General features: G+C 51.0%; 1 protein-coding gene across 2 annotated transcripts in view; it reads left to right on the top strand.

The window, feature by feature from the left end:
* The window catches only part of pb (homeobox proposcipedia), a 113,268-nt gene that overhangs the window by 49,309 nt on the left and 39,538 nt on the right, over nucleotides 1-24,421 (top strand). The window contains exon 2 of one of the 2 annotated variants that reach the window (XM_075693519.1): nucleotides 6,679-6,741. The exons of the other annotated variant lie outside the window; for it this stretch is intronic. Coding sequence (XP_075549634.1) covers nucleotides 6,679-6,741 — 63 coding nt within the window. The remainder of the gene's footprint in view (nucleotides 1-6,678; nucleotides 6,742-24,421) is intronic. 2 annotated transcript variants of the gene reach the window in all.

Below are 24,421 nucleotides of genomic sequence, written 5' to 3'. Positions count from 1 at the left end.
CTGACTGATGCCGCTGACGGCGATAGTGAGTCAACCCCAGCTATCCGCCACACAAGAACAGGGGGGGGGGACCCTTTCCTCCTCTTTCTGCATGGCGGCGACGGTGTTCTATGCAGTCACGTTATCTTGACTCTCTAGCGGCGTCAGCGGCATCCAGCGGTATCAGTCGGTCGCTGCTAGCGCTGGGGGGATGAAAGGGGGGCGGAGCTGGTTACGAGGCCGACGACGACGCCGACGACGACGACGACGCCGACGACGACGCGAAACCCAGGAACGGACGCCAAAGAGCTGCGCTCTAAAAAAAGAAAGACTTCTGACACGTCACTTAACACGCCACCGTGGTGCGCCCGCGTTCGCTCTCGCAAACGTCAGGCAACGATAACGTGCTCTGCAAGCTTTGATGCCTAATGTTTGTTTGTTTGTTTTCGCTTTGTACGTCGACCCGGAAGCTTGGGAAGCCGAAGCGCTGCATGTTGCAACGAAGGTTACTGCAACGATGCATACAGGTGAAGAAAAGCGTCGCGCATGACTGTGACGCATACATGCGGCCGAATCACCGTAAATCTCCCGAGCTGACAGCGTGGCCCGGTCCTAGGCGCCTGCGAGCGTCCTCAGCGTCGCATTCTTGCCTCGGAGCCCCCACGGCTGAAGAATGAAGCGTCGAGTTATTTATATGTGAGAGCGCTGGAGATGGGCTCGGGGAACGCCATCTCCGCCCTTGCGATGCCGCGTCGCGGATGCAATCCATGTTTTGCTGCGTGCTTGCCGTGGACGGCTGCAAAAACAATGCGGGTAGTTGTTACGGAACGCGTACCTTCGGAAGTGAGTCCAGCGCCAACAAGCAGCCTATAAAATCAGAGAAGACGAATAATTGCAGCACTTAAATCGTGTGCGCTTGTTCATGATCTCTGTTGTTTATTATGCATGTCCTTTCATTTATGTGGTCATTGACGTGACTTGAATTGTTGACCCAAGCATATAAACTTGAGCATTTGTGTGCATTCTGAAGGGAAAGTTCGGGGACCACTGGTCCGCGAATGGTTTTAGCATAGCTTCGCCGCCTTAACTGGCAGCCTTGAATTGGCAAGTTTTGGGCGACCATGCATGGCTCATAGGATTTCGTCACTAACTTTGACCGTATTAACCAGCGACTCTGCTAGTCATGGTGGCGTTTGCTGGATATCTTGTCTCAAGCTCAGTCGACAGGATAACGTGTTCTTGGGACCGCAATTGCGCTGTTCTGCTACCCAAGACATTGATACTGTCAGATTAAAAGAAATTAAATTATGCAGTTGTACGTTTCAAGCACACGACCTGCTTATGAGGCACGCCGTAGTGGGGGACTAGGAAATTCAGACCACCTTGGGTTCTTTAACGTGCACCTAAATCTAAGTACACGGGTGTTTTCGCATTTAACCGCCATCGATATGCGGCCGCCGTGGCCCGGATTCGGTACCGCGGCCTTGTGCTCAGCAGCCCAACACCACAGCCACTAAGCAACCACGGCGGGTTACAGTCAGATTCGACACATCTTGTCCGCAAAATGTAGTAGATTGCCCACTGAGAGATGCGGAGAGAACAATAAGAGAAAGAGCCAAGACACACCAGAATTGAAAGACGAAAAAATTACCGACGATTACGTTACTTCCTAATGCGAAATTTGAGCGCAGCAAATAAGCTGTTTCACCTTTTCGATAGATTGAGGCAAAGAAATCGAGCAACACATGTATGCGCTATCACAGAATTTTTTTTATATATTTCCCGTACTCCTGGATCATCTCGACGGCGGCGACGGTAAGCTTCTGCTTCGGCGGCACGCACCTCTGGATTCTGACGGCGACGGCGCTGGGCCTCTGCTCTGGCAGCTCGTTTAGCAGCAGCAGCAGCAGCAGCAGCAGACGGAGGACTTCCATCGGTCGTCTCGCTCATGGCTCAGAAAGAACTGGCAGATAATTTCGCAGTGGCGAACGGCAGCGGCAATTTCGGCTCGGGCGGTGCACATATACAGATCCGCCGCCACCGATCTGGCTCTCTGATTGCCACCGCACAGGGCGAACGGCAGCGGCAATTTCGGCTCGGGCGGTGCACATATACAGATCCGCCGCCACCGATCTGGCTCTCTGATTGCCACCGCACAGGGGTTGCATTGGAGGAGGAGCGAAGAAAGGAATTAAGTTCGAGCCGGCGCTTTGACAACCGGAGACTCGCAGGAAGAGGGGGGAGGGGGGCGGCGTGTACACCCAGCGGCAAACGATGGGGGCAGAAGCGCGCGCAGCAAGCGGACAACACGATAAAGGGAGGAGGGAAGAGATAGCAGCGACTGACTGATGCCGCTGACGCCGATAGTGAGTCAACCCCAGCTGCGGAGTTGGTTTCAGGGACAACGCCGCCGATGCCGACACAAACAATATGATACCCTCGCTTCCGCAGCGCTAAGAACCAGGTCTAGCCGTGGGAAGGTGGTCACGTATTCGTCGACGTGCCGGGGCCTACGTGAAATAACCGGCGCGTCGGCAACTGAAGAGCACCCTATCCGCCACACAAGAACAGGGGGGGGGGGGACCCTTTCCTCCTCTTTCTGCATGGCGGCGACGGTGTTCTATGCAGTCACGTTATCTTGACTCTCTAGCGGCGTCAGCGGCATCCAGCGGTATCAGTCGGTCGCTGCTAGCGCTGGGGGGATGAAAGGGGGGCGGAGCTGGTTACGAGGCCGACGACAACGCCGACGACGACGCGAAACCCAGGAACGGACGCCAAAGAGCTGCGCTCTAAAAAGTAAGAGAAACGGTCAGCTCGATTCGGAACCCTTCACTGTGTGAAAGGCTACTTCCTCTATAGCTGCATGAATAGGGACGTAAACACTTTCGACTAAGAATACGGGTTTTCTACGTATGGCCGCCCCGCAGCTACTGCTCTGTTACCAAGGAAGGAGGACTCTGTTTTCACATTCCTTATCACATCACTGTCGTCAATTGCTGATCTCTCTTAGTTTCATATGCCCTGCCAAGAGCCTGTTAAACTCTTTTTTGGCCGACCCAACAGCCAGGCAGCCCCGCCAAATCGGAGAAAGTAGGCAAATAGAGCCTCACTTTAAAAAAACGAAACTGGCGTTTGCATCCCTGTAACAGCTGTGCTACTATACTATACACGTTTCTTGCGCGAGCTACAGTAAGAACGAATTAGCAGTTTAATTCGAAGACTCCGCGGATAGCTGAGATGGATTTATATAGTTCCCGAGGCTTAGCTTTCGGGTGACCGCGCATACAATTCGTCCGCGCGCCGCGAAGCCGTGCAAGGAGGTGCAGCGGCGCCGGCAGAGTCGGACCTCGACTTCCCCCTGCACCTCTTCCCTCTCCGGGCGCCGGGGAAAGCGCCAAAGGGTCCCCCCGCGCACAAGGAGCGGGCATTGTAAACGCGCACCGCTCCTACCTGTGCTCCGTCGTGCGCTTGACAGGCTAAGGGAGCGGTGCAGCAAGAATTAAAAAGAAAACAGGAAGAAGAGGAAGGACACGCGGCAAACATGAAACGACGCTGCAGGTGGATCACACGCAGCACCGGCACATCTCTCAAAACAAACTTGGCACACTGCGGGCAGGCGCTGGCGAGCCACGTTTATTCTGGGAGGGTGCTCGCCGACGCTATACGGCGTCCCTTCTTCCGTGCTCGTCGCCATACGGGCGAAAATAATAAAACGCCGGAAAAGTGACTTTGACGCAACAGATACTCGCGGCTTGCGACACTGTCGTTTCGCGACCCCTTCCGTCATGATGTACTCTGCACGCATTCAGGCACAACTTGTTTCTCGTTTATCCCTGGCGGTAACGAAAAAGATTGTCAGAAAAAAAAAATATATATAGCGTTGTATGTGCAGTACTGGCCAAACTATACGGCGAACCCGAGAGTAACCTCCCACCATGGTAACTTGCGCGTATTTTCACGTTTTATATTGGTAAATGGTCCTATTTACCCACAGTTTTGGTGATATCCGTTGTGTTTGGATGGTACGAATATTCATCGACAGATGTGTATGTGGTCTCGACGTCAATCGGAGTAAACATTTTCCCAGTGCAAATCATAACTAAGTATGACGCCGGGTGTCACGTTACAGCGTGTATACAGCGTGGTTCATACTGATATTGTAAATTTATATGACGCCGATTGTACCGTCAGGCTTAACAAAACATTCACGCTTCCGTAGGCGTTATCATTACTTAAGGTACAGAACATCGGTTGCACAGAAGACGTAGGAATTTGTATCCACGTTTAGAAAAGTTATCCTGTCTATAGAGTGCAGTATTCAAAGTAAATTTACATTCACCTTCTGATTTATTGAACAAAAGTGTGGCCTCTTTTCTCATATGCATGTCACATGTCAAATGAAGTCCAAAATGAACACCATAATTTATCTAAGCTGGAGGCAGCGCTCGAATAGTAATCAAGTGATACTTCTCAGTTTGATCTGTACTGTACGGGGCACATTCTTTACTGACAAAAAAAAAAAAAATGTGCCATGCGCCAAGATCGTGCGGGGAAGGATACAAAACACAACTGCTTTACGGAACTTCTGACTTGCTCGTGTCAATGAATGCTGCTTGCTAATACATAACTCGCAACAAAGATTTTTTTTCCCTGCTAACAGCTAAGCAAGTCTGGCAGCACGATACTAGGATTGATTACTGTGTTCGATTAAGATGAAGAACCGGAACGACATAATATTTTATGCTGATTGCTGGAATTCTATACCAAGTAGTCAATACTGCAGTGCTTCCGTGGAAGCATGCATTGGTTCGGATTATAAGAAAAAGGACGCAGCGATGGCGCCTATGTGAGTGCAGCATGCTCAGTAATAGAGCTAAACAAACTCTGGAAAACCTAGCAAATGCAGAAGTGTGCTTTGAAATCATATATCATCTCCCGTGGCCAAATGTTTGGCAGGAGTCCTACATATGCAGCATGTTCTACACGTATGAACGAAAGCAAGTGGGGATTTTATTCGCCTTACGTCAGCCTTTGCGGTTGAACAGTTTGCTTGGTCGGTTCACATCGCAATCGACTCACTAGGCATTGAGAGCGAGCTTGCGATAAGCCCTAAAATTTGTAAGAGATTTATAAATTTTGAGATTATGTTGCTGTAATGGACCTATGGATCTGTCGGCCACCAAGCTGACTTCAACGAGAAAGAGGTCGCACGTCCAAAGAGCCGCACACCGCTTTTCTTTTTTTTTTTTAATCGAACAGCTAACGGGTGCTGCGCCTGAGCCTGCTGGAGGAACTCGTGAGTAGCAAATGAGGTGATTTACCAACTGTCGTTTACTAGGCGGATTAAAGAAGATGTTCTAATAATCTCATCGCAGCGCAATCGCATATCTGTTCCCGGATCTTGTTTAGAAGCTTAGAGACGTTAACGTGTAGTCCGTCATTTGTTAACCTAGCAATTATTTCTCATTCATAAGTGAACCTTATGCTCTCTTGACATCAGGTTCCATACAACGGCTGTTGACTCCGGTACAGATTTTATTAACATTGTTCAGCCTTTCCTGAGACGATTCAGTCAGATTTCTGTGTAGGGCAAGATGCATACCCAGTTTTGGAGATCGCTCAAGAAGAGCGCTCAGCTTGGTCTTGAAACAAGAGGAAAGATCAAGCGAAAGACATTAGAGGAAATAAAAAACTGCAAAACGAACTGATAATTAGCAAAAGGAACCGCCTTGAACGAAACAAACTGCTCAGTAGCAGAGGAGTGGTCCCTTTGACTATGCCAAAAAGAAGGAACGTCCAAAGAACACCACAGACGGTGAGATGGAGGCGAATTCATCGAAACAGCGTGAAGTGGCATTACATATGAACCCGCCCCTACGCAATAATTAATTACCAATATTGAAGATTGGGCGAGCTGGCGCTCTGTGCATGTGCGTATGCGCCTGTCTGTCTGGCGCGATTATTACGCCATCCGTCAACAATATTTCAGCGCAAAATGTACCGTTTAGCAACCCTCGTCATTGGCAGGTTGTAATGCTCATGCATCTTCTTGTTCTTGTGTGTTCCTTTAATGTTACAAAGGTGCCACATGTGCAAGGACGTGGCAGCACCGGGTTTTCTTTTACCTTCTGTTCTACGCTGTCTGTGTACTTATTGAAAACGTTTGCAGTCGGCAGTGTTTTCATTTGCATTTCAACTTTTAGGTTTCTCCCAGCAACCGGTAAAAGTGGCTTCATATATTCTGTTCGTTCTGGCCACGGTATATGGGCAAGAGAAACACCCTCACTCCTAATTCCTAAAGAAGTCTCCATACTGTAGACAACATATTCGGGCTTCGTGCTCACTATGAAAGGTCGATATCATCACGTCATGAGGTTTCATATAAATTTTGGTTTATGCTGTTAGCCGTGCACTCATATTTTCAAGTAAGTGTCACTTAAAACTACAGAGAACTTTCACCTAGATGTGCTTCACAGTTTCACCACATGCCGTTTGTATTTGCAGCCGCGCACTGTAATGTTGCCTGGCAAAGTAAAGTTAGCTGTAGTTGATCACGCACGCTACCATGCAGCGATGTGACGGTGCACGTTCTTTTGACGGGGGCTTGATGCACGCATTATCGTACTATATATTCATGTCGCACGCAGCTGGGGAGAACGACTGAGAAAACAAACCGGTGCATGTCGCTCCTCTTTGCAGGGTTTGCGTCTGCGAAGTCGAGGAATAACGATCTCATGCAGAAGACAGGGGTTCCTAGAAATGGTCAGTACCCGCCTCTTTATATTAAACACACGCACACGCACGCACATTTTACCCGCACTGCACCCACAAATTACGTCACCGACACGCGCGTCACGTCATCATCTAACGCGCACTCGCAAGCCGCCCGACAGAAACATTCGCAGCACGCCATGCTTCTAACGGGCGAAGCAGCAACAGCACCTAGCGGTTCTGGCGCGCGTCGTTTGTCAGTTTAACGCGTCGTCCTCGCAAGCTGTCCTCGCGCCGCTCACCTTAAAACGGCCCGTCACGCTATTAAATGCACCCAGGACCCGCGTTAATCGTGCGGGCCGGCGTAGCATACGTCGCCGCATCTTAGCGCCGCCTCGATTTCTGACACCCATCGCGGGCAGGGTTCTTTTGCTAGAAGCAAACCGTCGCGCGAGTGAAGGAAGGCCTTTCTTTCTTTCCTGGCGGGAGAAGGCGGCCGAAGAAACACAGGCACGCGAATATAAATAACGGCGTCGCGAAGAGTCATTTCTCCGTGATTTGTTTGGGAGACGTGCCCGAACGGGCACGCGCAGAACCCGGGAGTGAGGGTGCCGCCGGCTCGGAGAGCGCACGCCTTGTCTTTCTACTGGCACGACATGATTAGTCCCCCCACCCCCTCTCAAACACGAGCGGCAACAAATGATTCCCTTTAAGCACAGCGGGCTTTCCCGCGGGACCTGCGAGCGATGCAGGCAAGCAAGCAGGCATGCGGCTGCCAGTAACAAATCGGACTTCTCTCTCGACAGGCAACGACAGGGACCGAAAGAACAAAGAGTAGACGTAGGCGAGGTGGAGGCCCTCTTCACTGGGAGACGAAAAAAAAAAAAAAAGGCAACGGCGCTCGGCAGAAGGCGGCGGCGGGCGACGTAACGGCGGCGTCTAAACGGGAGTAACAAACACATGTCGAAACGGAGAGGAAGCGCGCAGGACGCCTGGGGAGAGGGAAGAAAAAGAAAGTGCGCATGCGCATGTCACCGGTGTCTGGCGAAAGAAGACGAAGGCCTCCCCTTCCTTTCCTCGGCCCCTTCAAAGTCGGCTGCTCGCGAAGCGGATGTAGAGCGTCCCTTCCACCCGCGCCTCAAAATGTGCGACAGGCGAAGCCGATGGCAGAGAAGAGAAGAAGACAACGCGCGCGGCGTGTGACGCCAGTGCAGAAAGCCGGTCTTCCTAATTTTAGAGCTGGCCCGCTGTTTCTCCCGTGCGGCCACGTGTATAAGGTCTGCCTCGTCCCGACAGCCGTGGGTCGACCGCAAGAAACTGCGAGGTTGCGGAGCGGGGGGAGGAGGAAGGGTGTCAGGGCACCCAGGGGCGGTTAGCCGCGATGCGAAGGGATGTGCGCGGCGGCTGCCTGTGCCCCGCGTCTTTACGCTGTGCAAGCCGGCGGAAGATACAAACACCGTCGACGACGGCGGCAGCGGTCGCGCGTCAAGCGCCGAGCTCGCGCGCGCGCGCCAGCAAGAACGATAGACGTCAAGCGCGCGCGCGGCGCACGACAACGCGGACGACGCCGCAACGCCACCCGCCGCGCTGCCAGCGCCAGCGCGGCCGCGCGATAGTCGCGCGTTATTTAAGGTGTCAGCCGCAAGCCGCGACTTTAGCGCCCTTCCGACGCCCGCAGCGGCGGCGGCTGCTAGCGCGCCGGGCGCTTCGCTCATCAATTGGCGACGGGACGACGTTCTCTTTACGGCCGAACCGCTCCGCTCGGCGCGCGTAATAGGCGAGGAGCAAAGCGTGGCGCGCTATGGGAGCCTGCGGCCGCCGCTGACACCTGAGGCAGCGTTCGATGCGTGCGGTTCCATCCGCGCTTCTCCCCCCACCCGCCCACCTCCTCGCCCCTTGTTCCCCCCACACCGTCCCAACGCTCCTCTACCACCTCCATCCTTCCCGCTGGTTAGCACCTCGCGGATCCCTGCAACGCCTGCGTTCAAGTACTGCAAGCGTTACAGCAAAGCGGCGGTGTGCGCAAGGGTGCAGCTCTGGGCCGGCTACAGCGCTTCCGCGGGAAGTCTTCTCCCCTATACACGAGACGAACGACGGGCGAGCGGGTAGGCAAAACGGGCGATTCCTTGGCATTACCAGGCGCGCCCAACAAACAGCAGCGGGCGCGGGTTAAGTGGCTGTTTTCTAATACGGTCGATGAGTTGATTGCCTGCGGCTGCTTTCCGGAGAAACTCGGCCTCATAATGCTTCTCGGGCCCGGAAAGTCTGCGCAACCTCCTCTGCCCACGCTGCACTTGAGCCGTTGGTTCTGCTGCCCAAATTTGGAAAGCTGTTTCTACGTGTTGCTTGTGTGGGGTGTATGCTTTGAGCACCTTAACGGAGTCTGCAGTGGTGAAATCTAAATATGCTTACAATTAGAGCGCGCACCCTGACAGAGTGCGCTAGATGCCACTTTGCACATGCGTGGTCTAATATTTACACGGCGACCGTGTACAGCTTTAGAAGGTTAAATGCAGGTTAGGGTGCTAACTGTAAGACATTTCTGTAAGCAGATATGCCTTGTACTACATCTAGGCATGTCTAAGCGTGCTGTACCTTTGCTGCTGTATCGATATATTCAGCTTTAATTCGAGTTAATTTCACCACTTTGTCCCACACGAGACCATGACACTCCTGTAATTCAGCATTACACGCCCCCCTCTCTCCGTATACATGCTAGTAACTGCAGCAAAGCATGCCTTGGCGCAAATAATGCAGGATGTGGAGTAAACATCCTACGTCGTTCACTTCGAGAATTCACTTAGCGCGCGCGCCTCTCAAGCGGTTATTTACGATTGCAGCGTTAATTACTGAAATCTTTCACGATTAGCGGCATCACTTGAGGCTGCCGGTAGCGAAGTTTCTTCCGCCGACGTAGTTTTTCTGCAGCTACTCTTTATTTCTCCAAGCCACTACCAACATATGAACGTTGCTAGTATATATATATATATATATATATATATATATATATATATATATATATATATATATATATATATATATATATATATATATATATATATATATATATATATCTGGAGATTGGCTATAAACAGTCTCATCAAGATATGGCGACCGGCGCTGCAGTTTGCAATTCTGTTCCGGTATTCGGTAAAACGACACGACCGCTGATATGTGTGCATACGTTCGGACTAAACCTATCCATACTGCGAGGAGCTCCTCCCGTTCACCGGAAGCACAGCGCGGCTGGCACACGCGTATATAGAGACCACGGGAACCGCGGGTTCCGTCGTCGCTGGGTCTCTTCTGCACCGACCAAAATACCCGAGCGCTCCGAGCGTCGGTAAAGCAGTCAAACCCCCCCTCTCCACCACACTCTCCCTCTTCTCTTCCGAAAAGCGCGGCGTCGAACGCGCGAGGCGCGTTTACACAAGGCGTCGGGCAAGCGACGTAGCGGCGGTTGGCATGCGGAAGGTTCTTTTTCCTTCAGCGGTGTGTGCTTGGGGCGACCCATCTCGGCCTTTACCCGAAACCCCATTAAGTTAATGACCGGGGTCATTGAAGGAGGGGTTGTCACCCACTGTTCCACCGGAGAGAGAGAGAGAGAACCCACGCCTGGCAGCGGCATCGACCTTACTACTTACTACAGGCGCGGTTCGAGCGAGAGTGCGCGCTGTATCGACACGGTAGCTGGCCGCGCCGCGTGCGAGGGTTCTTGGGCGATGAAGCTGCAACTCCGTGCCGGGACTGCCGCGAGATGCTAACACCGAGTGAAACCATCCTGCGGCTTTGTTCCTGCGGCTTCGGCGCACAAACATACCTCCCCCCTCAGCATCCCTTTCTTTTCTTCGAAACCCATCGCTCTCACTTGGCGGGGTTTCGTGGTGACATTCGGGACGACTCATTTGGCCTTGTCCCCCGATCTTCGGTGGATGATGAATTCGAGAGTTGCAAACGAGTGGCCCCGCGGCGGCGGCGCGCACCAACCAGCGGCCACGTGCAAACCATTTATGTTTGCACTGCGCGCATCGCCGTGCTTTTGAAGCGTACGAGTCGGTGCTCAGGACGGCCTCGCCATTACTGAAGCTAGCGGCGTTGTGGTTTCTGGCCCTTAGCGCGCCGCTGTGCGACCGCTGAACCCTTTGCCTGGAATCGAAAGCGGACCGTCGGGCGTGTGTTCTACGGAACCGCGGGGAGCTGATGAGTCGGGTGCTCAGTGTTTGCCGGCGGCGGCGGCGTCAGAGATGTTGTGCATGGGGATTGCTGTGAGCGTGCGCGTATATGGCGTCGTGGAAACCGCATTGCTCGCTCTGCACGCGCGGTCGTTAGAGGCAGGAAGCGAAGGCGCTACTTAAGGCAGAGATAAAATTCAGTTCGGTATAAAATACCTAAAAAAAGCATGGCGACGAAGGAATGTTAGAAACGACACTGTTTCACATAAATCACGTTTCTGTTTCTTATCTATTAATTTCCTTTGTTTGTGCATGACTGAAATTATTTTTTTTTTCGGCGTAGAGCTTCCTTTAAACACTTGTTGACTATGACACGATGGCAAGAGCCTAGTAGCTCAAAGAAAGAAAGCCGGGAGTGTGTGTGTGTAAACGGCTGTCAAGTTCATCAGTTCACACACGGAATGACGGACAAGTTTGTTTAGGTAATGTACAGAGGGCCCAACGTCCTATAACGAATGTTTAAAATACGTTACAAATTATCTAACCGTTAGCACTTTACACATAATACGATGCTGTAGACTGCTCGTTCTTCTCATGAACGTTTCCATGCCTAGTGCGCAGTTAGCGTCACTATAAGGAACACTTTTACGACACCAACGTTGTAACAGAGAAAGCTGGAATTGTTTAGGATGGTTTCGCCGCATTATGTCGTACACATAGAGGGCGCAGTAGTAAGGGAGCGTATTACCTATTAGCCCGTGATAATAAACAGACAAGCCACCGCCAAGTGTGGTCGCTTTTCACGTCGTCTGTATATATATATATATATATATATATATATATATATATATATATATATATATATATATATATATATATGTGTGTGTGTGTGTGTGTGTGTGTGTGTGTGTGTGTGTGTGTGTGTGTGTGTGTGTGTGTGTGTGTGTGTGTGTGTGTGTTTTAGTAAATACTGCAATTGTTTATGGTTGGGTTGGTCGCACATACACAGATGCGCATTACCGGTGTGTTCGGCCATTACAGTACACTCGCTTTGGTTATATATGTCACTCCAAGGTGGCTGAGTAGACGGGAATAAGCGGGAGATGTGAAAAGAGAGTTCTCTTAGGTAAATGCGATCAGCTTTTCACAGAAGCAGCTGACTCAGCTAGCGTACGCAGTTCAGGAGGATTTGCCTTTACTTCCTCTTAAGGCCGTTCTTATACGTGCCAATATCTTTCACTATTCGTGAATACATATACGTGAACGGTGGACATGGAACATTCATGGATAAAGCATGTGCGGCACATGTCATAAAGGATGTTGTACGTGACGCCTCACGCATATACAGTACCCGCAATGTACAGGGCCATCCACATTTAGGCGCGTTCCTCATTAGTATTCACTTCAACATAACTTCAACACAATCTCATACTTTATGCAAAAAAGTGGTTGAGATGATGCGCAATGCACTTATATATGTATAAAAGACTCATTTCCAAGCTTCGATGGAAAATTTAATCTCTTACGAACGCTTAAATGCTAATAATCATTCTTTATTTCGAGGTGCGGACGAGGCTGGGGAGGGGGGGCGGAGGTACATTCCGCAAGGTAACGTAAGCAAGCTTACATGGGCGGAATAAAACAGATAGCTATGCGTATATTGCTGTGACATTCAAACCATTACAAATCATGTTTTATCAGAACTGTTAATATCCTTCAACTTCAGCTTAGGCAAGCCTTCACCTAGACTCCACCTGAAGATTCATGATTAGCGCACCAGCAGTGTCATTAACAGCAGTCGCGCCATTAACAAAAAATAATTCTTATAAAAGAAACACTTATGCAGTAGGACAGCCCGTGAGCTTAAATTAGTACAAAGTTCAAGAGAGATGTCAGCACGACTTGGTGAAAGGGAAATACCCGTCCGCGTTACAGCAAAGTTTCGTATGCATGATGAAAGACTTGCTATTGTAGGTTTTGCAAGCCTCATACGGCGCCTGTATGCTTCAAGAAAATGCAAGGCTACGGACACTTCTTTTTTCTTTCTTAGCAGCCATTGAACCAAACGACAACTAAAGGCTAATGAAATGTTTAGATACAGCAAGGTGAGGTTGTTGCGTCTGGACGTCGGTCGATGCCGCTGCCAGGCGTGGGCTCTCTCTCTCTCTCTCTCTCTCTCTCTCTCTCTCTCTCTCTCTCTCTCTCTCTCCGGTAGACACTTAGTTGGAATCACAGTGACAGAGGCACTGTTGACTGAGTAAGTTCGTGTAAGTTCGTGTAATTTCGTGTAAGTTTGAAGTGGTGCGTCTAAGAAGTCCCCAAGTTAGCTGCAAATGTGCCCTATATACGGAGCTCAGAATTATAGTTGAATTAAATTGCGTGATTGCATACGAGTATTCTGTTGTCTCGACCTTTATCTTTACCATTCCTTACTTGCTTAGGCTCACACCAGACAGTTCAGCTTCCTGTACAGCTTTCTCGAAATAGGAAAATTGGGAAGGCAAGCGATATTGTGTTCGCTCGCGTCATTAAGAAAAATTCTAACATTGACAGCAGCTGCTTCATTACATGCAGCAACGGAACGACAAATGCCTACACGAGCAACGGCGCGTACAAAGCTCCTCAAATCACGCTAGGACCGTGGGCGGCCTTACGTACAAGTGCACCGAACTAACGTGCCCACTCCAAAGATTTCAGCTATTAAAATTAGCCGAAATATCCGCACGTTAATGCCACCGTATTTGTATAACAATAATTTTATTCATAATAGTAATATTATTAGGTTTGCACACATAAAAGAATCACAGAAAGGAGAGCGTGAGCTAGCTGGAAACTGCCACCAGGAAGGAAGGAAGGAAGGGAAAAGTGGAAATGGAAAGGCAGGGTGGCTAACCAGTTTAGCTTAACCGGTTTGCTACCCTACACATGGGAGAGGGATGGGGGAGATTAAAGATTGGGAAGGGGGAGAGGGAGATAGAGCACATAGCACAGCACACACACATCGTCCGTTGGAGCCCATCAATATGGCATGGTACGTGATATCAGTGTCACAGCCGCTTGTCCAATCCCGTCTCTTTCAAAAACCGAAGTAGTCCCTTCGTCGCCTTCACCTGCGATGTCTTCTGTCGGCGGCATGTGAAAATCGTGTCGAGGGACAATGGTCTAGTGTGTTGCGTTTCGCCTGCGACACGTGGTTTTGCCGGCGCGACTGCGGCGGGGCGACAGACATTTTGGCCCGATCGTCGTCGCCGCAACACTCATCGCCAGGTGTTTCCAGGCGCGACTGCGGCGATGCGACCGCCAGGGATCATCCTCGCATTCCAGTCATTGTGCCCGAAACAGGCGATGCCAAAGCAGGGATCTCATTCCAGTTATTGGGCCCGAAACAGGCGATGCCAAAGCAGGGATCTCGTTCCAGTCATTGTGCCCGAAACAGGCGATGCCAAAGCAGGGATCTCATTCCAGTTATTGGGCCCGAAACAGGCGATGCCAAAGCAGGGATCTCGTTCCAGTCATTGTGCCCGAAACAGGCGATGCCAAAGCAGGGACCATCCTCTCATTACAGTCATTGTGTCCGACCGGCAGCACCACGACAGAGTGCTACGAGATCGTGCTCGACATGGTGCTACGGCATCGCTACGACAGTGTGCGTCACCATTAGCCCATTGTACATTCACGTGCTCGTCTTTTGAGGGGTTCCTTCTTGCCCTCAACTGCGAGAGTATAAAAACAGCTGCCCCCGGACGCCAAAGGGAGGGCTCCGATTTCTTCTGTTGAGTGAAGTGCTCTCCCGTCTCTCTACTTCGGTCAAACCTGACCGCCAACTCTTTGCGATGTTAAAATAAACAAGTTGTTTCGTTGTTACCAGTCGACTCATGCTTTGCCGGGACCTTCGGATGCTTCCAGTTGTACCCCAGGCCGCCAGGCCAACGCTACCCTTGGGGCTTGCGACCCAGGTACAACCACGGGCGTCAGCGCCGAGTTCCCAACAGATCGTACCAGCAGTCAGATCCAAACATCTGGTTGGCAGCGGTGAGATCGCCTCCGACTTCAAACAACTGTCTGCCAGCGGTGAGATCGCGACAACGGAGGCCAGCAGCGAAGAGATGCAGTTGACTGTATGCTGAGCAGCTCAACGACGATCCGGGAGCAGTGCAACGAGCCCTGTGTGACGACTGGTTGCCTGCAGCGGAACGACTGCGCGGAATTCCTGCCTGCGAGGTTTGGTGAGTGCGGGACTTTCTTCTTCTGAGCTTTGCCAGGCTTTTGTTAGTGTCAGAAACAGAGCTGGTAATTGTGGTTGTCGTTGCTGCCGGGTTAGTTTGCGGCAAGACAATAATAAGCAGTAGAGAAAGCAGCATTCAGAGCAGCCATGGATTTGAAGTCGTTGCGCAAACCGAAATTGTTGGAGCTTGCAAGAGAGTTGGGTCTGGATGTCTCAGACAAACTAAGAAAACCTGAACTGCTAAAGGCTATTCTTGAGTTAGAGGCTGAGGATGACGAGCTGTCGGAATGCCTTGAGACTATTGAGGAGAGGTCAAAAAGACAGGAGCGCGAACTTAAAGAGCAAAAAGAAAAAGAAGAGCGTGAACGTAAAGAACAGAAAGAAAAAGAAGAGCGTGAACGTAAAGAACAGAAAGAAAAAGAAGAGCGTGAACGTAAAGAACAGAAAGAGCGAGAGCAACAAGAGAAAAAAGAAGAGCGCGAACACGCTTTGGAAATGAAGCGTCTTGAGGTAGAGATGGAACGCGCTCGTAATGGAAGTCAGGCACACGGTGCAGGAGAACGCGTATTGTTCAAAATGACTGACCTGATGCGGCCGTTTAAGCTTGGAGAGGACATTGGTTTGTTCCTGGTTAACTTTGAGCGAACGTGCGAGAAGCAGGGGTTCTCTCGGGAAACGTGGCCACAGCGCTTGCTCACTTTGTTACCCGGCGAGGCGGCCGACGTAGTCGCTCGCTTGGATAGAGAGGAAGCAGAGGATTTCGACAAAGTAAAATCGAGTCTGCTAAAAAAGTACCGGCTGTCTGCGGAGGCGTTCCGTCGGAAGTTTCGGGAAAATGAGAAAGGCAGAAGTGAGTCATATACAGAGTTTGCGTATAGGCTTATGTCGAACATGCAGGAGTGGCTCAAAGAAGAGAAAGCGTTTGGTGACCACGATAAAGTTCTGCAGTGTTTCGGGCTAGAACAGTTTTATAGTCGGTTACCGGAGAACGTGCGATACTGGGTCTTGGATAGGCCAGACGTGAGTACGGTGGCTAGAGCCGCTGAGCTAGCCGAGGAGTTTGTGACGCGTCGAGCTCGCGGAGCTAAGGACGGTCAAAAGGGTGAATTTGGCTCGAAGTTCGAGAGGCCGAAGTTCACACCCATGAGATTAAAGGGGGACACGCGTAGTGAGGATGCGAGCGAAAGCAGTCCGACCAAACGTAAAGAGACGGCGGCAGCCAAACGCAGAAAGCGGTTCGAGATGAGGCGAGCGCGCTTGTGTTATACGTGCCAGAAGCCGGGTCACTTTTCGGCGCAGTGTCCGGAAACAACACCAAAAGTTGCGTTTTTTTCAATAGGCAGCACTGACGAGAACATGAAGCTTCTCGAGCCTTACATGCGAGACCTCCTCGTGAACGGGAAAGAGTGCCGAGTGCTTCGCGATTCCGCAGCTACGATGGATGTAGTTCACCCGTCTTACGTAGAACCCCATATGTTCACGGGCGAGTGCGCATGGATCAAGCAAGCCGTGGAAGCTCATAGCGTGTGTCTGCCGGTAGCAAAAGTGCTTATTGAAGGACCTTTCGGAGCGCTTGAGACAGAGGCGGCAGTGTCATCTATGCTGCCACCCCAGTACCCGTACCTATTTTCAAACAGGTCCGATCACCTCCTGCGCGAGAAGGGGCTTTTGTTTGGTGAAGCTAGTGTTCAGGCCTTAACCAGATCGAAGGTTCGGGAGCTCGCTGCAAAGGCGGTAGTTGCGGGGCCGACGTTATCAAACAACGAAAAAGGGTCAGAGGCGCAGCAAGCTGATATTCCGAGCACGCCCGAACTGAATAAACTTGAGTCTGTAACGTTAAAGGCGCCAGATACTGGAGAGGAAACGCCCGACGCGGGAAAGTTAGAAGAGCTATCTACTGATTTGCTCATCGCGCCTACGTCAGACGGACTTGATAGGTTGCTAAAAGTCAGCCGGTCGGCTTTGATAGCCGAGCAAAAAAAGGATGGCAGCCTGGAAAACGTGCGCTGCAATGTCAAAGAAGGTATCGCCAGGAAAACTGCGCGTTTTGTGGAAAGAGGTGGAGTCCTGTACCGGAAGTATCTAGACCGCAGAGGAGTGGAGTTCGATCAGCTGGTCGTGCCTCAATGCTATCGTCAGGATCTGTTGCGCTTGTCACACGGGGGTTCGTGGTCCGGACACCTAGGAGTTAAGAAAACTAAGGACCGTCTCTTGCAAGAGTACTATTGGCCAGGGTGTTTTCGGGACGCAGACCATTTCGTGAGGACATGTGACACTTGTCAGCGGGTGGGCAAACCAGGGGACAAATCAAGGGCGCCGTTGAAATTGGTACCTATCATTACGGAGCCTTTTAGACGGCTCGTTATTGATACTGTGGGACCTCTGCCGGTAACAGCCACGGGGTACAGACACATTTTGACTGTGATCTGCCCAGCGACAAAGTTCCCTGAAGCAGTGCCGCTTAAAGAACTCAGCTCAGTTGAGATAGTCAATGCACTACTGTCCATATTTGCGCGAGTTGGTTTTCCTGCGGAAATCCAATCAGATCAGGGCACAGTGTTTACTAGCGCTTTGACGACAACTTTTCTCGAAAGGTGTGGGGTAAAGCTGTTACACAGCTCAGTGTACCACCCACAGTCGAATTCCGTTGAGAAGCTCCACTCCGTCATGAAGCGCGTGTTGAGAGCGTTGTGTTTTGAACATCGAACTGACTGGGAGCTGTGTCTGCCTGGGGTGATGTTTGCTTTACGGACCGCGCCGCATGCAGCTACGGGGTTTTCGCCAGCTGAACTGGTGTACGGTCGCTCGCTTCGATCTCCGCTTCGCATGCTTCGAGAATCGTGGGAAGGTAGGGGCGACGACCCAGTCGTGGTGGAGTACGTGCTTAAGCTCCTCGAACGCTTAAGAAGGGCACAGGAGTTGTCAGGTGAAGCAATGGCAAAGGCCCAGCAGAGGGCCAAGGTTTATTATGATCGGACAGCCAGGGCCCGTCGTTTTGAGGTTGGCGATGAGGTCATGATATTGCGCACATCGCTAAACAACAAACTAGACGTGCAGTGGGAGGGCCCAGCGCGAATTGTTCAGAAACTGTCGGACGTTAACTACGTGGTAAGTCTGCCAGGAAAGCGGAAAGCACAGCAAGTTTACCACTGTAATCTGCTCAAACCTTATAGACAAAGGGAAGCAGTGGTGTGCATGATGGTGAACGTTCCTGAAGAGTTTCCGGTCGAGCTTCCGGGACTAGGCTCAGTGACGAACAGGGAAGACACCGGTCAAGTCATTAGTGACCTTATCAGTAAAGCACCGCTGTCGCCCGAGCAGAAAACCGAACTACACCAGCTATTACAAGAGTTTCAAGGTCTGTTCTCTGAGAGGCCTGGTAGGACTTCTGTACTTACTCATGATATTGAACTTACCTCCCCAGAGCCAGTACGATCCAAGGCGTATCGGGTGTCACCCCGCCAGAGCGATATTATGGAGGCTGAGGTAAAGAAAATGCTACAGCTCGGTGTTATTGAGGCAGGTGAGAGTGATTATACCTCCCCTTTGATTTTAGTTGAGGTACCGGGCAAGGAACCTCGTCCTTGCGTCGACTACCGCAGGCTTAATTCCATCACTAAGGATCAAATTTATCCGATCCCTAACATCGAGGAGCGCCTTGAGAAAGTTAGTAGCGCTCAGTTTATTTCCACCCTAGATCTTGTCAGGGGTTATTGGCAGGTTCCACTTACAGAAGAGGCTAGTAGGTATGCGGCGTTCATTTCACCAATGGGAACATTCCGTCCTAAAGTGTTGAGTTTTGGTTTGAAGAACGCGCCATACTGTTTTTCAAGTCTCATGGATAAAGTGTTGCGGGGACAGCAAGAATTCGCTTTACCGTATCTAGACGACGTAGCGATATTCTCCGCATCCTGGTCTGAGCATATGACACACTTGCGGGCAGTGCTAACCCGCCTGCGCGAAGCGGGCTTGACAGTCAAGGCTCCTAAGTGCCAGATAGCACAGGCCGAGGTTGTCTACCTCGGTCACGTGATTGGTCAGGGTCGTCGCCGCCCCTCTGAAATAAAAGTGGCCGCTGTGCGAGACTTTCCGCAACCGCGCACCAAGACCGATATTCGGTCGTTCTTGGGTGTCGCCGGCTACTATCAGAGGTACATCCCTAGGTACTCTGATATCGCGGCTCCCCTGACGGATGCTCTAAGAAAAACAGAGCCTCAAACAGTCGTCTGGGACGAGACAAAGGAAAGAGCTTTTAGCGCCCTAAAGAGTGCCCTAACAAGCCAGCCTGTGCTACGATCACCAGACTATACAAAAGGGTTCATTGTTCAGTGCGATGCTAGTGAGCGAGGCATGGGCGTTGTACTGTGCCAACGGGAAAATGGAGAAGTAGAACACCCCGTCCTGTATGCTAGTCGTAAGCTGACCAGTCGTGAGCAGGCGTATAGCGCCACCGAGAAAGAGTGTGCGTGTCTCGTGTGGGCCGTTCAGAAATTGTCATGCTATCTAGCCGGCTCGAGGTTTATCATTGAGACGGATCACTGCCCTCTCCAATGGCTGCAGACCATCTCTCCCAAAAATGGCCGCCTCCTGCGCTGGAGCCTCGCTTTACAACAATATTCCTTTGAGGTGCGTTACAAAAAGGGGAGTCTCAACGGTAACGCCGATGGCTTAAGTCGAAGCCCCTAACGTAGGAATCAGCCTCAAAATTGTTTGTTACTGATGTTTTTCTTCCTGAGGCAGGATTTTTTTTTAACATATTGCTTTTGTTTAGTGTTTCAAAGTGATGATATGCTTTCTAGTGCAATTTTTCAATTTGTGGACGCGTTCTGAGTGATGCTAGACTACTGTAAGGAACTAGGCAGTGGTATAAAAAGGGGAAAGAGCCTGGCAGGGCTTAGTGAGGGTTGTGCCGTGCTTGCTGACTGAGCGGTTGAGTTTCAGCGTAGTTCTAACGCTTGCCGGGAACGAGAACAAAAATGTGAACTCTCCCGAAGTCACTTTGCAGTGTCCCGTGCGAACCTGAACGAGAGAACGAGGCCTTCTCTGTGCGCTGCGCTCAAGAAACGTCAAGGGACGCCCGACTTCGGTTATGAGCATCATCGAGCGACATCCCTCCGGACAGCGGATGCAGTCCCCTGTCCATCGGGATCTCCTTCCCCCGGCGGGGCGGTCTGTTGCGTTTCGCCTGCGACACGTGGTTTTGCCGGCGCGACTGCGGCGGGGCGACAGACATTTTGGCCCGATCGTCGTCGCCGCAACACTCATCGCCAGGTGTTTCCAGGCGCGACTGCGGCGATGCGACCGCCAGGGATCATCCTCGCATTCCAGTCATTGTGCCCGAAACAGGCGATGCCAAAGCAGGGATCTCATTCCAGTTATTGGGCCCGAAACAGGCGATGCCAAAGCAGGGATCTCGTTCCAGTCATTGTGCCCGAAACAGGCGATGCCAAAGCAGGGATCTCATTCCAGTTATTGGGCCCGAAACAGGCGATGCCAAAGCAGGGATCTCGTTCCAGTCATTGTGCCCGAAACAGGCGATGCCAAAGCAGGGACCATCCTCTCATTACAGTCATTGTGTCCGACCGGCAGCGCCACGACAGGGTGCTACGAGATCGTGCTCGACATGGTGCTACGGCATCGCTACGACAGTGTGCGTCACCATTAGCCCATTGTACATTCACGTGCTCGTCTTTTGAGGGGTTCCTTCTTGCCCTCAACTGCGAGAGTATAAAAACAGCTGCCCCCGGACGCCAAAGGGAGGGCTCCGATTTCTTCTGTTGAGTGAAGTGCTCTCCCGTCTCTCTACTTCGGTCAAACCTGACCGCCAACTCTTTGCGATGTTAAAATAAACAAGTTGTTTCGTTGTTACCAGTCGACTCATGCTTTGCCGGGACCTTCGGATGCTTCCAGTTGTACCCCAGGCCGCCAGGCCAACGCTACCCTTGGGGCTTGCGACCCAGGTACAACCACGGGCGTCAGCGCCGAGTTCCCAACAGATCGTACCAGCAGTCAGATCCAAACATCTGGTTGGCAGCGGTGAGATCGCCTACGACTTCAAACAAGTGTCAAGGTGCGCGCTACAACAGATGCCGGGGACTGTAACTGCCACCAGGTACGGCACAATGCCTGCATGATGTTGAAGAGAAAGACGCTCATAGAAAAAAAAAAAGTACTGAGTGAACTAACAGGAGAAAGCCTTACGGAAGATGGACATTCGAGCACCTCCGCTCGTCCTTCGCGATAAAGGTGTGCAGCGCCACGCACTGAGCCTCTCTCGCTTCACGCTGCGACGCACTGCTCTTTCGCTGAGAGAAACGTGAGAGCGTAAACCACGCCGCAACTGAGTGCAGAGATCAGTGGCAGCTTTTCTTTGCTTGCAGAGGAAATAATGCGCAGCGAACGCAGCATGCGGGTTTCACTGCACGACCCCGCACGATCTCCCCCCTCCTTTTCTTCTCAGCCATCGCGTTTGGACGTCGGCGCCGCACCTATTAAGCTCGCGAGCGGGGATTTAGCGGGGGAGCTTAAATCGCGGAAACGCAATTTGCAAGTTAAGCAGATGCGCTCCCACACCCGCTTGCACGGCCCCTGCGAAGCACTAGACTCGCGCGAGTTGCGAGCTTGGAGTTGAAACCGCGTGTTTAGCGCCTGTTCTGCTATAGCTCGCCCGTGCAGCGTCTTTCTGCTGGGTCTTAAGGTTCTGGGAAGGGAAAGCGAATTGGGGAGCCTATGCCTGAAGTTACAGTGTAAGTAGCGACCAGAGTGCTGGGCGAAAAAAAAAAAATGAAAGGGAACAGAGAAGAAAAAAAGGGGTAGGATGCTCCTTGCGGAGATTTGTTAAACGGTGTTGAAAGAGAAAGAACTTTGTGCGATGAGATTTATGTACGTGTCCTGTCATAGAGACGTCTAAGGAGCGGCGTGTGTGGCAAAAGAAAAATAACTATAATTTAATAATGAAAGAATCATCAAAACCACCTTAGCAAAAATCGCTCCTCTGCCGTTTTGATTCTGATGTCGCTACGCCCAACTTCCTGTGGTGTCGTTATGCATGTCATAGCTGTACGCGCTTAGATCTTAGTAATTCCCAGCCTGCTCTGGCTAAGACGCCACCGCGTCTAAATCTATAAAGAACGCGGCGCGAACTCGAAGCAAAGTTTATCGCCTGCTTTACCTCACCGCGTCGGAGCCACGCGGCGAAACTTTCACGACACCTGTTTCCTGTTAGTTCGGCTTCCCAACGTGCACAGGCCTCCTCCGCTCTGGCGGCGCGGCCACGGACGGTGTTAAGCGCGCTGTCGCCAAACTTACTTGACGTCCATGCCTCGAGGCGATGTTTTTCGAACGACACCATACATATACGTACAGCAGGAAGTGCGGCTGAGCGCCCGGCAATATTCTCGCGAAAGTGCGCCGCACTTGCACCGCGTGGCCAAAGCGAGCCGCCGACGCAGGGATCGACGTAGGGAGAGGGGGGGGGGCGCAAAAAACAAAGTGCCGCTGCCAGAAACAGCCGCTCCGCTCGTAGAACGCAGGTTGTTCGCGTGGTGCACTGGCGCTGTCCGCGCCCGAGAGATGCAACCGCGCGGATCGAGTTTGTGGGTCCATTCGCAATGCACACCGTATGCCGCCGCCGCTGCCGTAGAACAGTGCTTCGGGTCAGCACGCTCCATTTGTACCGGGTCACTCCGAGTCGCTTTACCTCCGCCACCGGTTGCAACGGGCACGTAGCACAGCGCTGAAGTTGGTCGACGAAGGATAACGCATGGCGTGGCTTCGAGCGGGCGTTCGCGGCTGCGAGCTCGGTCGCTGCCGTGCCTGTTTCGCGAAGTGAACTTGTGCGAAAAGAAGTGTTCGGTGTGAACTTGCAGAGATATCTCCTACGCTGCAGCGCTGATAGAGAAGCTTTGTGGTGAGACGGAAGTGGGAGAAAGGACGTAGAAAAAAAAGAGCGAAAGAATAAAGAGAAGTAAGCGAGATTGCGGGCTGTCTCTGACACTCCTACCTCTATTCGCGGTGCGTGTGAAGGAAGTAATGTCATTTGCAACTGCCAAAGAGCGTTTCAATTTTGGGAATAATCACACTGTGTTAAAATTTATATTGTGCCAACATTTAGATTGTGTCAACATTCATAATTCGTGAACGCGATTTTGTGGTGCGCGAATGCCCCTCCGTTCTTTTTTTCGTTATTTATTTCTTCTTTTTTTCTAGAAGCGTCGCTTCCATTGTGACCATTATGACCATACGTACCATTTCAAAGAATATGAGTAGCCAGCGCCACGTATAGGCACCAAGCTTTTCTTAAGTACAGTTAATGTCAAACCTTTTCGAACAGTCATTACAGATGTCTACGCAGCTCTCTGATTGGAAGGTAGGGAAGGTGGTCCCTGTACATAGATATGGTGCTGCACATTCCACCAATAATTACCGTGCAATATCATTAACATCCACTCCAGTAAAAACCTCAGAACATATAATATATTCACACCTCATTGAATTCATTGAGTCCAATTCTTTCTTCAGCATTTATCAGCATGGATTTCGCAGAGCAGCCTCTTGTGAAAAGCAGTTGCTATGTTTTACTAACAACTTATTCACTGACGTGGATAACGACTTTGATACTGATTGCATATAATTGGATTTTGCCAAAGTATTCGGCTCCGTCCCACGCGATCTACTTATCTTCAAGCTTAATCAACTTACCGTAGACCTCAGTGTGCTTGCATAGATTAAGTAATTTCTCTTTAGCCATAGTCAGTATGTGACAGCTAATAACTTTCGTTCACCTAATTCTGTCGTAACATCTGGCGTCCGGCAGGAGTTCCTCTTGGGCCCTCTGCTTTTCTTGATTTATATTAATGAGCTTCCTACTTGCCTTTCTGCCTCAACTATCTGACTGTTTGCAGATGACTGTGTAGTTTACCAGAAAATTGCCCTACTTGAAGTCTACCGGCTTAAGAGGCCTTTTACAGTGTCGTTGCGCATCCTCCCACACGCACTAAGTGCTGTCTCTCTCTCTTTATATTCCCCTTTCCCTTGCCCTCAGTGTAAGGTAGCAAACGGGGTATTCGTCTGGTTGACCTCCCAGCCTTTCCTGTCCTTGCTCTCTCTCTCTCTCTCTCTCACTACTAACCATGCCGGTTATCTCCATGTGCAATGCGATCTAGATAGGGTATTTGAATGGTGCAGTAAACGACTCACGACACTTAATGCAACTAAATGTAAAAGCATACAAGTTTCACGACGCACTACTTCTCATTGTCCGCGTGCTTACTCCGTTGTTAGCTGCACGTACTGCCATTTTTCCCCACTCCTTTTTGTAGTGCCTTTGGGCTCT

This window comes from Dermacentor variabilis, chromosome 5 (assembly GCF_050947875.1).
Source record: "Dermacentor variabilis isolate Ectoservices chromosome 5, ASM5094787v1, whole genome shotgun sequence".
Taxonomy (NCBI): Eukaryota; Metazoa; Arthropoda; class Arachnida; order Ixodida; family Ixodidae; genus Dermacentor; species Dermacentor variabilis.
Note: the sequence above shows the minus strand (reverse complement) of the source record. Positions and strands in the feature narration are given on the sequence as shown.